The sequence below is a fragment of the Tachyglossus aculeatus genome, chromosome 19 (genome assembly GCF_015852505.1).
Source record: "Tachyglossus aculeatus isolate mTacAcu1 chromosome 19, mTacAcu1.pri, whole genome shotgun sequence".
Taxonomy (NCBI): Eukaryota; Metazoa; Chordata; class Mammalia; order Monotremata; family Tachyglossidae; genus Tachyglossus; species Tachyglossus aculeatus.
This window is the reverse complement of record NC_052084.1, coordinates 281,932-293,535: the sequence shown is the minus strand read 5'-3', so window position 1 is coordinate 293,535 and position 11,604 is coordinate 281,932. Positions and strand designations below refer to the sequence as shown.

Here is an 11,604-nt window from a genome sequence, read left to right as displayed (position 1 = left end):
GGCTGCCCGTGATTGGTCTCCCTTTGCTCCCTGACCCCTCCTCTCCTCCTCCTCCTCCTCCTCCTCCTCCTCCTCCCGTCCCCTCCCTTGTCCCCTCCCCTCCCGGGCCTGCGGCGGCCTCTTCCTGCTCCGGACCCGCCGAGACCCCTAACCGGGCCGGTGGGGCCGGGACCCTCCTCCTCCCTCTCCTCCTCCTTCTTCTCCTCCTTCTCCTTCTCCTCCTTCTCCTCCTTCTCCTTCTCCTCCTCCTCCTCCTCCGGCCCCTCGGACGATGAGGCGTCGGTCGCGGCTGCTGCTGTGCTTCGCGGTGCTGTGGGCGCTGGGCATCGCCTACTACGTGTACTCGGGGGGCAGCGCCGCCCTGGCCGGAGCCGGGGCCTCGGGGGCAGGCAGCGGCGCCGGCAGGAAGGTCAGTCCCCACCCCAAACCCTCCCCAAACCCTCCCTTCCAATCAATCAATCGTATTCCCCCCCCCCCTTTTAGACCGGGAGCCCACTGTTGGGTAGGGACTGTCTCTATGTGTTGCCAATTTGTACTTCCCAAGCGCTTAGTACAGTGCCCTGCACACAGTAAGCGCTCAATAAATACGATTGATGATGATGATGTTGGGTAGGGACTGTCTCCATATGTTGCCAATTTGTACTTCCCAAGCGCTTAGTACAGTGCTCTGCACACAGTAAGCGCTCAATAAATACGATCGATGATGATGATGTTGGGTAGGGACTGTCTCCATATGTTGCCAACTTGGACTTCCCAAGCGCTTAGTCCAGTGCCCTGCACACAGTAAGCGCTCAATAAATACGATTGATGATGATGATTTATTGAGCGCTTACTATGTGCAAAGCACCGTTCTAAGCGCTGGGGAGGTTCCAAGGTGATCCGCTTACTATGTGCAAAGCACCGTTCCAAGCGCCGGGGAGGTTCCAAGGCGACCAGGTTGTCCCACGGGGGGCTCACAGTCTCCATCCCCATTTTCCAGATGAGGTCACTGAGGCCCAGAGAAGCGAAGTGACTTGCCCGAAGTCACCCAGCTGACAATTGGCGGAGCCGGGGTTTGAACCCATGACCTCCGACTCCAAAGCCCGGGCTCCTCTCCACAGAGCCACGCTGCTTCTCTAATTAATCAGTCGTATTTATTGAGCGCTTTCTGTGTGCAGAGCACTGGGCTAAGCGCTGGGGAAGTACAAGTTGGCGACATATAGACTGGCAGCCCGCTGTTGGGTAGGGACCGTCTCTAGATGCTGCCAACTTGGACTTCCCAAGCGCCTAGTCCAGTGCTCTGCACACAGTAAGCGCTCAATAAATACGATGGAATTAATGAATGACTGTGAGCCCGCTGTTGGGTAGGGACCGGCTTTATATGTTGCCAACTTGGACTTCCCAAGCGCCTAGTACAGTGCTGTGCACACAGTAAGTGCTCAATAAATACGATTGAATGAATGAATGACTGTGAGCCCACTGTTGGGTAGGGACTGCCTCTATATGTTGCCAACTTGGACTTCCCAAGCGCTTAGTACAGTGCTCTGCACATAGTAAGCACTCAATAAATACGATTGATGATGATGACTGCCTCTATATGTTGCCAACTTGGGCTTCCCAAGCGCTCTGCACACAGGAAGCGCTTAATAAATATGATTGAATGAATGATAATAATAATAATAATTGCATTTATTAAGCTCTTACTATGTGCAGAGCACCGTTCTAAGCACTGGGGAGGTTACAAGGTGATCAGGTTGTCCCACCGGGGTGGGGTGGGGGGTGGCTCGCAGCCTTAATCCCCATTTTCCAGATGAGGGAACTGAGGCCCAAAGAAGTGAAGTCACACAGCTGACAATTGGTGGAGCCGGGATTTGAACCCGTGACCTCTGACTCCAAAGCCCGGGCTCTTTCCACTGAGCCAAGCTGCTTCTCCGATGCCACCCTCCCCTGCCTCCTCCCTCGGAGCCTGCCTTTTCTTCCCTAGCAACCCCTTTCCCTCTTCCCCATCCATCGCCCTTCTAGACTGTGAGCCCGCTGTTGGATAGGGACCGTCCCTATATGTTGCCAACTTGGACTTCCCAAGCGCTTAGTACAGTGCTCTGAACACAGGAAGCGCTCAGTAAATACGGTTGAATGAATGAATGAATCGCCCCCCCCCTTCCATCCCCCACTCCCGTTCCATCCCCCCCATTGTTCCCGGACGTTCCCTAGTTCCCTTTATCTCCACTTCTTGTCCACCACCCCCCTTGCCATTTTTCTGGGTTTTTTCCCCCCTGCTTCTCTCCCCTTCCCCCTTTTCTTCCTTTCCCTTAGTCTCCCCCCCCACCACCACCCCTGTGACTTTGAAACCGATCCGAAAGGTGACTTCCCCCACTCCCCGGTTCTGGGGTCGGGGGTTGCCGGAGATCTGTTTGACTTGCTCCCCTGCCCCCTCCACCTTTTAGTAATAATAATAATGTTGGCACTTATTAAGCACTTACTATCTGCAAAGCACTGTTCTAAGCACCGGGGAGGTTACTAGGTGATCAGGTTGTCCCACGGGGGGGCTCACAGTCTTCATCCCCATTTTGCAGATGGGGTAACTGAGGCGCAGAGAAGTGAAGCGACTTGCCCAAAGTCACACAGCTGACAATTGGCGGAGCCGGGATTTGAACCCATGACCTCTGACTCCAAAGCCCGGGCTCTTTCCACTGAGCCACGCTGCTTTCCTCATCCTACAGCCCCCTGGGCAACCCCTCTTCCCAAAGCGGCTACGGAATGTCTGCCCGATGGTCTCTCCTCTCCAAACCCCTTACAGTTTGGCCAATGATCTAAAGGGGAGACGTGTGGTGCGCTGTCCCTCTTTTTCGGAAAAGCACCTTCCAGGAGAGGAACTACTTAATTAGACCCCTCTTCCCCTTCCTGCTTATTCACCTGCACAGAAGGCCTAAAAGGGTACCGTTGGCTCAGGGGGCTGTGAGCCTAGTTGCCCCTCTCCTGGCTTTTCTTAGCAAATAACTGTTGAGTACCGGGTGGCCAGCCGGTCCTGCAGACAAAAAAGGGGCTTTGGAAAGGAGGAGGTCCTGCCTTGGTTTTCTCCGGAGGCTGGCGTCACTCCTTGTTCTAAATTAGACAACTGCGGGGAGCCTTCCCTGAGCCCTTCGTGAAGTTTGGGGCTGGGATGCCGGCGCGGGGGGCGAGAACGGGCAGGGGTTGCCAGGTTTGCCATGCCAAGCGTGGAACAGACCGAGGAGGTGGGCCGACTTTCTCCCACGCTGAGATTCTTTCAGCTGCTGGACTGTTGGGGTAAAGTCCCCCTGTGGTCATCTCCTCCCACAGGAGCAGCCCCGGTTTTCTGGCACAGTCGAGCCTGCAGTTGCTGCTTCTCAGAGTCGAGGTTGACCACCCAGCCCGTAGCCCTGTTCCCTGCGGCTGGGCCGGAAAAACCTTCGCTCTCGGGGACTGGCGCGCTCTCCCTTGGCTCTTTCCTGAAGCTCAAATCCCCAACACCTCACTCTTCCTGGTTCCTGTCAGTTCTCTGAGGGCTATTGAAAAGTGGGGCGGGGGGCCGGGGGGGGCGACTTTCAGTTTTTCCAGCATCACTCCCTCTCCCCCGTGAGGTTTTTGATGTGTTTTAGAAAGCCCAAGCTGGGGCATTATGAGTATCGATTGACCGGAAACCAGGAAAGATTTTCTGCCCGGCCACAGAATCAATCAATCAATTGTATTTATTGAGCGCTTCCTCTGTGCTGTGCTAAACGCTTGGGAGAGTAGAATGTAACAATATTACAGAGGTGGAAGACACATTCCCTGCCCACAACGAGCTTACATTCTAGAGGGGGAGATAGGTAGTAATATAAATAAATAAGTTACAGATATGTACGTAAGTGCTGAGGGACTGTGGAAAGGGTAACTAACGCAGAAGGGAGTGGAGAAGAGGAAATGAGGATTTAAGTCAGGGGAGGCCTCTTGGATAAGATGGGCCTTCAATAAGGCTTTGAAGGTGGAGAGAATAATTGGCCATCAGACATGAAGAGGGAGGCCGTTCTGGGCCAGATGCAAGACCTGGGCGAGAGTTCGGAGGCGAGAGAGACGAGGTCAAGGTACAGTAAGTAGGTTGGCATTAGATGATAATAAGAATAGTGATGGAATTTATTAAGCACTTACTATGTGCAAAGCACTGTTTTAAGCGCTGGATCAAAGTGTGTGGGCAGGGTTGTAGTAGGAGAGCGGCGAGGTGAGGTAAGAGGGGGTAAGGGGATTGAGGGCTTTAAAGCCAAAGTTAAGGAGCTTCTGTTGGATGCAGAGGTGGATGGGCAACCCATCTGGGGAGTGGGGAAACGTGGACTGAACGTTTTTGTAGAAAATGATCCGGGCAGCAGAGTGAAAGTATGGACTGAAGTGGGGAGAGACAGGAGGCAGAGAGATCACCAAGGAGTCCAGTACAGTAAAACCAAGGGCTTAGTACAGTGCTGTGCACACAGTAAGCGCTCAATAAAGACGATTGAATGAAGTGGGGAGGATAGGATAAGTGCGTGGATTAACACGGTAGCAGTTTGGATGGAGAGGAAAGGCCAGATTTTAGCGATGTTGTCAAGATCGAACCGACAGGATTCAGTGATAATATTTGAATATGTGGGTTGAATGAGAGACGTGAGTCTGACGATACCACCAGGGTTTTGGGCTTGTGAGATGAGAAGGTTGGTGGTGCTGTCTACAGTGATGGGAAAATCACGGGAGGACAGGGTGTGGGCAGGAAGATGAGGAGTTCTGTTTTGGACCTAATCTTCCCGGGGATTTGATTTCTGTTCCCATAGACATTTGGCAGGGTGGGGCTCCATCAGTGGCCTGGGAAACGGAGAAGCCTCAGGAGAGTAGAATTGGTAGGGTGTGGGGAGGTCTCCTGGGCTGGTGGGCCATCCTGGGGCCGTCATGGTGGTCATCATAAAACCTGGAGTCGCCCTTTCCCTAATTCGGAAGCCAGATGCCATTCGGCGTTGGATCCATTGCCAGAGATCCTGGCCAACTTGTGTGGTTCCGCACACGAATTCCCCTCAGGTGTCGGGCCCCATCAGAAACCAGCAGGGCTAATTCAAGAACCAACAGGTTTCAGCTGCAACTTCCTCCTTTCTGAGTTTGTCTCCCCGGGGGTTGGCTGGCTGTCTGGCCAGCCAGCCGGCTCTTTTGGAATTGAAGCAGGCCAAGTGTCCCACTCTCCCTCCATGCGTGTGGCCTGGCGGGTCTCGGTGCTCCGCTTGATGTGTCGTGTCTTTTGTTAATTGGCCGGTACAGCTGGCCTTGGAGGCTGATTTTGCCTCTGCTTCATGAGCATCTGCCTGCAGCTGCGCTCCCATCGTTCCCATCCACTGCCGCCTTCGGTCGTCTCGTCGTCGCCGTCGTTGTTGTGCTGCATAGTTAGGTTGGATTGAAGAGCTTTTACTCCTTCCTGAAAACACCACTGGGAAGAACAGGAATGCAGGCAGGGAGGAATGCAGGCAGGCAGACAGCCCGTGCTCTCAGCCTTTGTGTCCTTAGGCCCTGAGGGTCAGGAGACTCTTTCTAATGGCGGAGAGCACATTGCATGGGTCTCTGTAGCAGGTCAGAAAGCCCAGGAAGGGGTGGGGGGCACTGGAGTAAGGAGGCACAGTTAGGCCCTAGCTTAGTCCGTCTGGGTGGGGGTCCGGGGAAGGATTTCTCCATCATCTTCCCGGGGCAGTGCTCACAGTTCTGTGCCGCAGTTGGAAGAGACTCTGAAAAGGCCCAGCCTCAAAGTCTGGGGCCCCCTGGTAGCCTGGGGAGGGGAGCAGGGAGGAGGCAGACACAAGGGGGGCCGGAAAAGAACCATCATCCTTGGATTGGAGATTCTCATCCTCTACTTTCTGTCAACAAACCATAAAATTGAATCCCACCCCCCAGAATGGTGTAGCGAATGATTGTCTGTAGAAGGAGAGGCGTGTAATAAGCGATGGCTTTGGAAGTCCGAGGTAAAAGACACGTTCTTCAAGGGTGTGGTCAGCCGCCCAGCGGGCACTGGGGGGGCAAACCTTGGAAGAGACCCAGAGCCCCCTCCGGGCATTCAGACGTCGGTGTTGGGGGGCTGCGAGGGGGTCCGTTTATCCATCCATCCGTCCCACCTCGGGCAGGCCGAGGGGCACGCCCCGGTTTCGGCCGACGGCCTAGGCCGGTGAGCTTTTGGAAGGGGAGAGCTGGACTTCGGCATCCGAAACCGTCCGTCCTCCAGACTCTCTTGTATTTCTGCTGCTTCAGCGAACCAGTTTCAGCTTGTCACTGTGTGCGCTGCCTGCTAAACAATTTGCCGCCGCAGAACCGTACTCTCCTCCTCCTCTGGGTACTCGTTGGCAAGCCAGGAGCTCGGATTGCAGACTTAATCAACCGAGCGCCAGTAGTTGTTGCAAACCGCAACAGGCCTTTCTCCGCAAGACGGGGTTCAGCGGGCCTAGGTGGAGGGAGTTTTGTGAGTGTGCACCTAAGTGTCCTTGTGCAGGTGTGCACACACGTGTGGGAACCCGCACAAAGGTGCACAAACACGAGTATCGGTGTGTCCTTGCACTGAATTAATTTAAAATGACGTTGCGTTTACAGTTAGATTCATTTGCATTACACGCCGTTCTCTACTCGTATTGCTTTTTTTAACCCCCCCCCCCCCAAAATAGGGGGGTTGATGGTTGGCCCTTACACCTGTAATGGCGTGAAGTGTTTGGGCAGCCCTGTGGCAGCATTGTCGGTGCTGCCGGGGGAGAGCTGGGGCCTGCTGAGAGGGCAGTAGCAGCAGAGTCCAGCGGGGGCTAGTTGACGCAGAAACCCAGGAATTCCGTTTGCAAAGACAGCTCTGTGCTTCCGTCAGGCCTTTCCCGTGGCTCGCTCCCCGAGCAGCTCTCTCCAGGAATCACCTCGGCACAGGTACAGGATGGTGCGGCCAGCGAGAGTCCCGAGAAGCTGGAGCGAAGTGAACGGGCCCCTGAGAAGCCGAGCCACCGTGCTTAGGTTAGAGCCCGGGCCAGCCGAGCCCCGGCCCGACCTTTTGGGGTATAGCTGTCAAGGAGGGCAGCTTGTTCAGAAGGGAGGTGGGAATTAGATGGTGAAAGACAGGCAGAGCTTTCTGCGGGCTTCTTGGATTTGTACTGCTCTTCCTGGGCTTCCCGGGGACCGATGGCAGCGGGCTGGGCCAGCTTCCCCTCTCCTCAGTCGATCCGTCGATGGCATGAATTGAGTGCTCACTGCGTGCAGAGCACTGAATTAGGCGCTTGGGAAAGTACAATACACCAGAGTTGGTAGATGTGATCCCTGCCCACAAGGAGCTTCTGGCCTCCAGAAGGAGGCTGACGTTAAAATCAGTTCCCACGAGACGAAATGGTAGAGTGTAAGGCTGTGGAGCAAAGGACTGTAGGGCTGGGGCGAAGAGCGGGGTATCCCTTGGCCCCAGACAATCAGTGGGAGCCGCGGAGGAGGTGTGCCTACCAATCAATCAATCGTATTTATTGAGTGCTTACTGTGTGCAGAGCACTGTACTAAGCGCTTGGGAAGTACAAGTTGGCAACATATAGAGACAGTCCCTACCCAACAGTGGGCTCACTCCTCTCCCCGGAGGCGGAGGCTGGTGGGCTCCTGGACGGGCTGGCCGGTTCCTTCGGCACTGCCCACAAGGCTCCCCATTCTCTCAGGGCCCGGTCAGCCGTGCTTCGGGCACGGATCTCCAGCTCTGGGTTTTGGGACAAATCAAGAGAATGGTAGTCCCACAGTTTCTGAGACGTTTCTGTTCTTAGAATCGAAAACATCTGACATCCATAACGGTCTCCGGAACGGGAGAGAGGGTGGAGGTGTGTCTCACTGTGGCCATCGTGGACAGGCCTCGCTGGTTCTCTCGGCAAATGGGGTCGTCACCCTCCTCACCGGAGTTTGGGTGGAGAGACAGCACGGCCTAGGGGAAAGAGCTTGGGCTTGAGAGTCAGAGCACCTGGATTCTGGTCATTGCTCCGTCTCCGGACTGCTGCGTGACCTCGGGGGAGTCACTTTGCTTCTCTGGCCTCATGGCCCTCATCTGTAAAATGGGAATGAAGTAGTGTTCTCCTTCCCTTTTAGACTGTAGGCCCCACGTGGGTCTGATCCGATTTTCCTCGGCGCATCTACCCCAGTGTTTAGCACCGTGCTTGGTATGTAACAAGCAGGGAATAATGATGTTGATGACGGTATGTATTATTGAATGCCTACTGGGCAAAGAGCTGCTGGATTCTAGACTGTAAATTCGTTCTGGTCGGGGAACATAGCTAATACTCTTGTAAGGTACTCTCCCAAACGCGCAGTTACAGTACTCTGCACAAAGTTAAGGCTCAGTAAATACCATTGATTGATTGATTGGGCTGGGTGTTCATTACAGAGAGTGGTGGATGGGGCTCTTGAAACCCTGTTGATTTTTCTCTCCGGACCCGCATTGCAGGGGCTTCAACCCACCCCCCCTCGGATTGACAGAACAGGCTGCACATTTCCCCCTCCCAGAAATTGCTGGCAGGCGATGGGGCAGGGGGGCAGGCGGGCATGGGGAATGATGGGCTCGTCCAAAGTTGGAGCGGGAGGCGGCTGGCGACGGGGCAGTGCCTCTCCGCCTGCCTGCCGGAGCTTCTCCTCCTCCACGCCCCGTCGCCCGCACCCCGGGACCCCAGACAGAGCAGCCCCACTCACCAGGGGCAGGGGAGGGGCAAGAGAGATGGGCGGCTTATCCAGAGACCTTCCACACAGGCAGGGCAGCTGCAGCACCTCCCGGGGGGACCGCGCCCGGGCCCGCGCTTCTCACACTGTGGGCTCAGATCACAGACGGGGTCGGCCTTGCTTCTGGCAGGAAGTGGTCCTCAGATGATTTCCGCCAGACTTGGTTCATCCCCAGGCCCGGCCCTTTCTGGCCGGCGAGGGGTCCGAGGGGACGAGATGGGGCCAGATGTGGCTGTGGGATGCAGTCACACCCAGCTCGGGGACAGGGTCTAATCTGAATGACCGACCGGCTGGGACGTAGCCATTGCTCCACTTCCTCCCCGCCGGCCCCGTGGCCCCGTTTGAGCCGCAGCTCGACCCTGGGGGCTTGGAGGGCAGCCCGGGCTTGGCCTAGACCCACAGTCCGGTCCTGGTCCCCAGTTGAGGAGGTTTTGGGTCAGGCTCGTGGCAAGATTGGGATTATTGCCAAACAGCTTCCGCTCTGCCCGTCCCTTCGGGTAGCTACCTCCACCACCGCTGGCGTTGTGGTCAATCCGCTCCCTCTTGGCTGGGGTTCCCCTCTCGTGGATCTGTTTGTTTGCTCTCTGATGAGAGCCTAGCTCTAGGCACAGAGGAGGCCCAACCCCGAAAGGTGGCTGTCATTTCTTTTTCCCCTCACGTTCTCTGGCTGGCCCCTGACTCAAGGCCCAACCCGAGAAGTGGCTGCCGTTTCTAATTTGATCATCCCTTGTTTTTCCCTCGTGCTCTCTGGCTGGCCCCTGGCTCCAGACCCCAGGCCCTCGTGGCATTTTCTGGCCCTGCTCCTCTGCCTCTCCCTTTCTTGTGGCGCTTAGTGTAATGCTGTACATTTTTACCAAATGCGCTCATGCGTTTCTGGCCCGAACCTCTCTTCATCTTACCCGGATGGACGGGGTTGGGCCCGCCGGCCGGGGAAGCCCCAGAGACCGAGGTTTGAAGCTTGCCGATGACAGCTGCTCGTTCCCCGTGACCCGGCCCTAGACCGAGCATGCTCCCGCCCTCGTCAAGCCCCTCTGCAGGGTACAAACCGGGGGCCTATGAGGAGGATGGGGTCCCAGCAAGCTTCCCTTCCTCTCCTCAGGGCCCTCCCCCTGCCCTCCCACCCCCCGGGGCGGATGCAGCCATCCTGGCCTAAGTGAAGGACAGAAGAGGGGAGACCGGGGAGAGGCCGGGAGACTGGAGAGAGGCCCCGCTGGGTGGGGGTGGCAGGTTGGTGGGGGTGAAAGTGGAGAGGAAGTACAAGAGTAACTTGCACTTCCCAAGCGCTTAGTACAGTGCTCTGCACACAGTAAGCGCTCAATAAATACGATTGATGATGATGAGGAAGGGGGCGGCTGCGCTCTGGAAAATGGTGTCTGCGGAGGAGGAACCAAGGGTGGATGGACAGACGGATGGACGGAAGGACGGCCTGGCCGGTTCTAGAGGGTGAATGACAGGGAGGAGGAGGAGGAGGAGGAGGCTGAGCTGGGCTTGAGGACCCAGGAGGCTGGCAGTGGTGCGTCATCGACATTACAGTGGGCTTCCTGGATGTCGATCTGGAAGCTATTAAGAATGAAATCCTTTAGTGTTAGAGAAGTCACAGCCCTGCTTTCGAGGGGTCAGCTTGCTCCTCCCTCCTCTGTCTGGGCTCTCTTCCACCCTGGCGACAGCTTCTTCCCCTCTCCGCAAAACACTGTGCTGCCTGGGGTAAAGAGGAGCTGCCTTTCAACTTGACCTTTCCAGAATCAGTGGACTCTTCACCCTCCTCACCCCCCTCCCCTTCCCCTATCATTCTCATCAATGGTGTCATTTATTGAGCTCCTGCCGTGTGGACAGAGCACCGTACTTGGCACCAACCGAGGGCAGCGTGCCGTCTTCCCTGAGAATTGGGTAGATTATACCGGCAGCAGAAGACGCGGTTGATACCCTACTCCCTCACGATCATCCCAGCCCACTTGGTGGCCACTTCCATCTCCCACTTACCAACCTTGGTCTTTGTGATACAGCCCCTCACTTTCTTTTTTCCTGCTAGCTCTTCCTCTGCCTCCCTCTCTCTAATTATGGGTGCCCCTGGAGGCCATGTTATGAGTCCCCTTGTCTTTGCAATCTACACTCATTTCCTGGGTAATTTAGCTGCTCTGTCGGTGTCAGACTAATTGTAATAATGACAATTGTACTTGTTAAGTGCTTACTATGTGTCAAACACTGTTCTGAGCCCTGGGGAAAATACGGGATAATCAGGTCAGATGGAAAGAGCCTGGGCTTGGGGGCCAGAGGTCATGGGTTCTAATCCCGGCTCCTCCACATCAATCAATCAATCGTATTGAGCGCTTACTGTGTGCAGAGCACTGTACTAAGCGCTTGGGAAGTACAAGTTGGCAACATATAGAGACAGTCCCTACCCAACAGTGGGCTCACAGTCTAAAAGGGGGAGACAGAGAACAAAACCAAACATACTAACAAAATAAAATAAATAGAATAGATATGTACAAGTAAAGTAGAGTAATAAATATGTACAAACATATATACAAGTCTGCTGTGTGACTTTGGGCAAGTCACTTAACTTTTCTGGGCCTCGGGTACCTCATCTGTAAAATGGGGATTAAGACTGTGAGCCCCAACTGAGGCAACCTGATCACCTTGTATCCCCTCCAGCGCTTAGAACAGTGCTTCGCACATAGTAAGCGCTTAACAAATGCCATCATTATTAGTATACGGTCCCCAGTCCCTCACAGCGTTCACAGTCTAAGTAGGGAGAACAGGTATTGAATCCCCATTTTATAGATGAGGTAACCGAGGCACAGAGAAGTGAAGAGACGTACCCAAGGTGACACAGCGGGCGAGTGGCAGAGCCGGGATTAGAACCTAGATCCTCTGACTCTCGGGCCGGGGCTTTTTCCACTAGACTCTGCTGCTCCTCTAAAC

The 11,604-nt window shown here is 55.3% G+C and overlaps 1 protein-coding gene across 1 annotated transcript in view; it reads left to right on the top strand.

The window, feature by feature from the left end:
• Window positions 1-98: 98 nt before the first annotated feature.
• Window positions 99-11,604, top strand: part of GALNT2 (polypeptide N-acetylgalactosaminyltransferase 2) — a 30,928-nt gene continuing 19,422 nt past the window's right edge. The window contains exon 1 of the mRNA XM_038761262.1: window positions 99-409. Within this exon, the coding sequence (XP_038617190.1) occupies window positions 272-409 (138 nt within the window). The 5' untranslated portion in view covers window positions 99-271. The remainder of the gene's footprint in view (window positions 410-11,604) is intronic.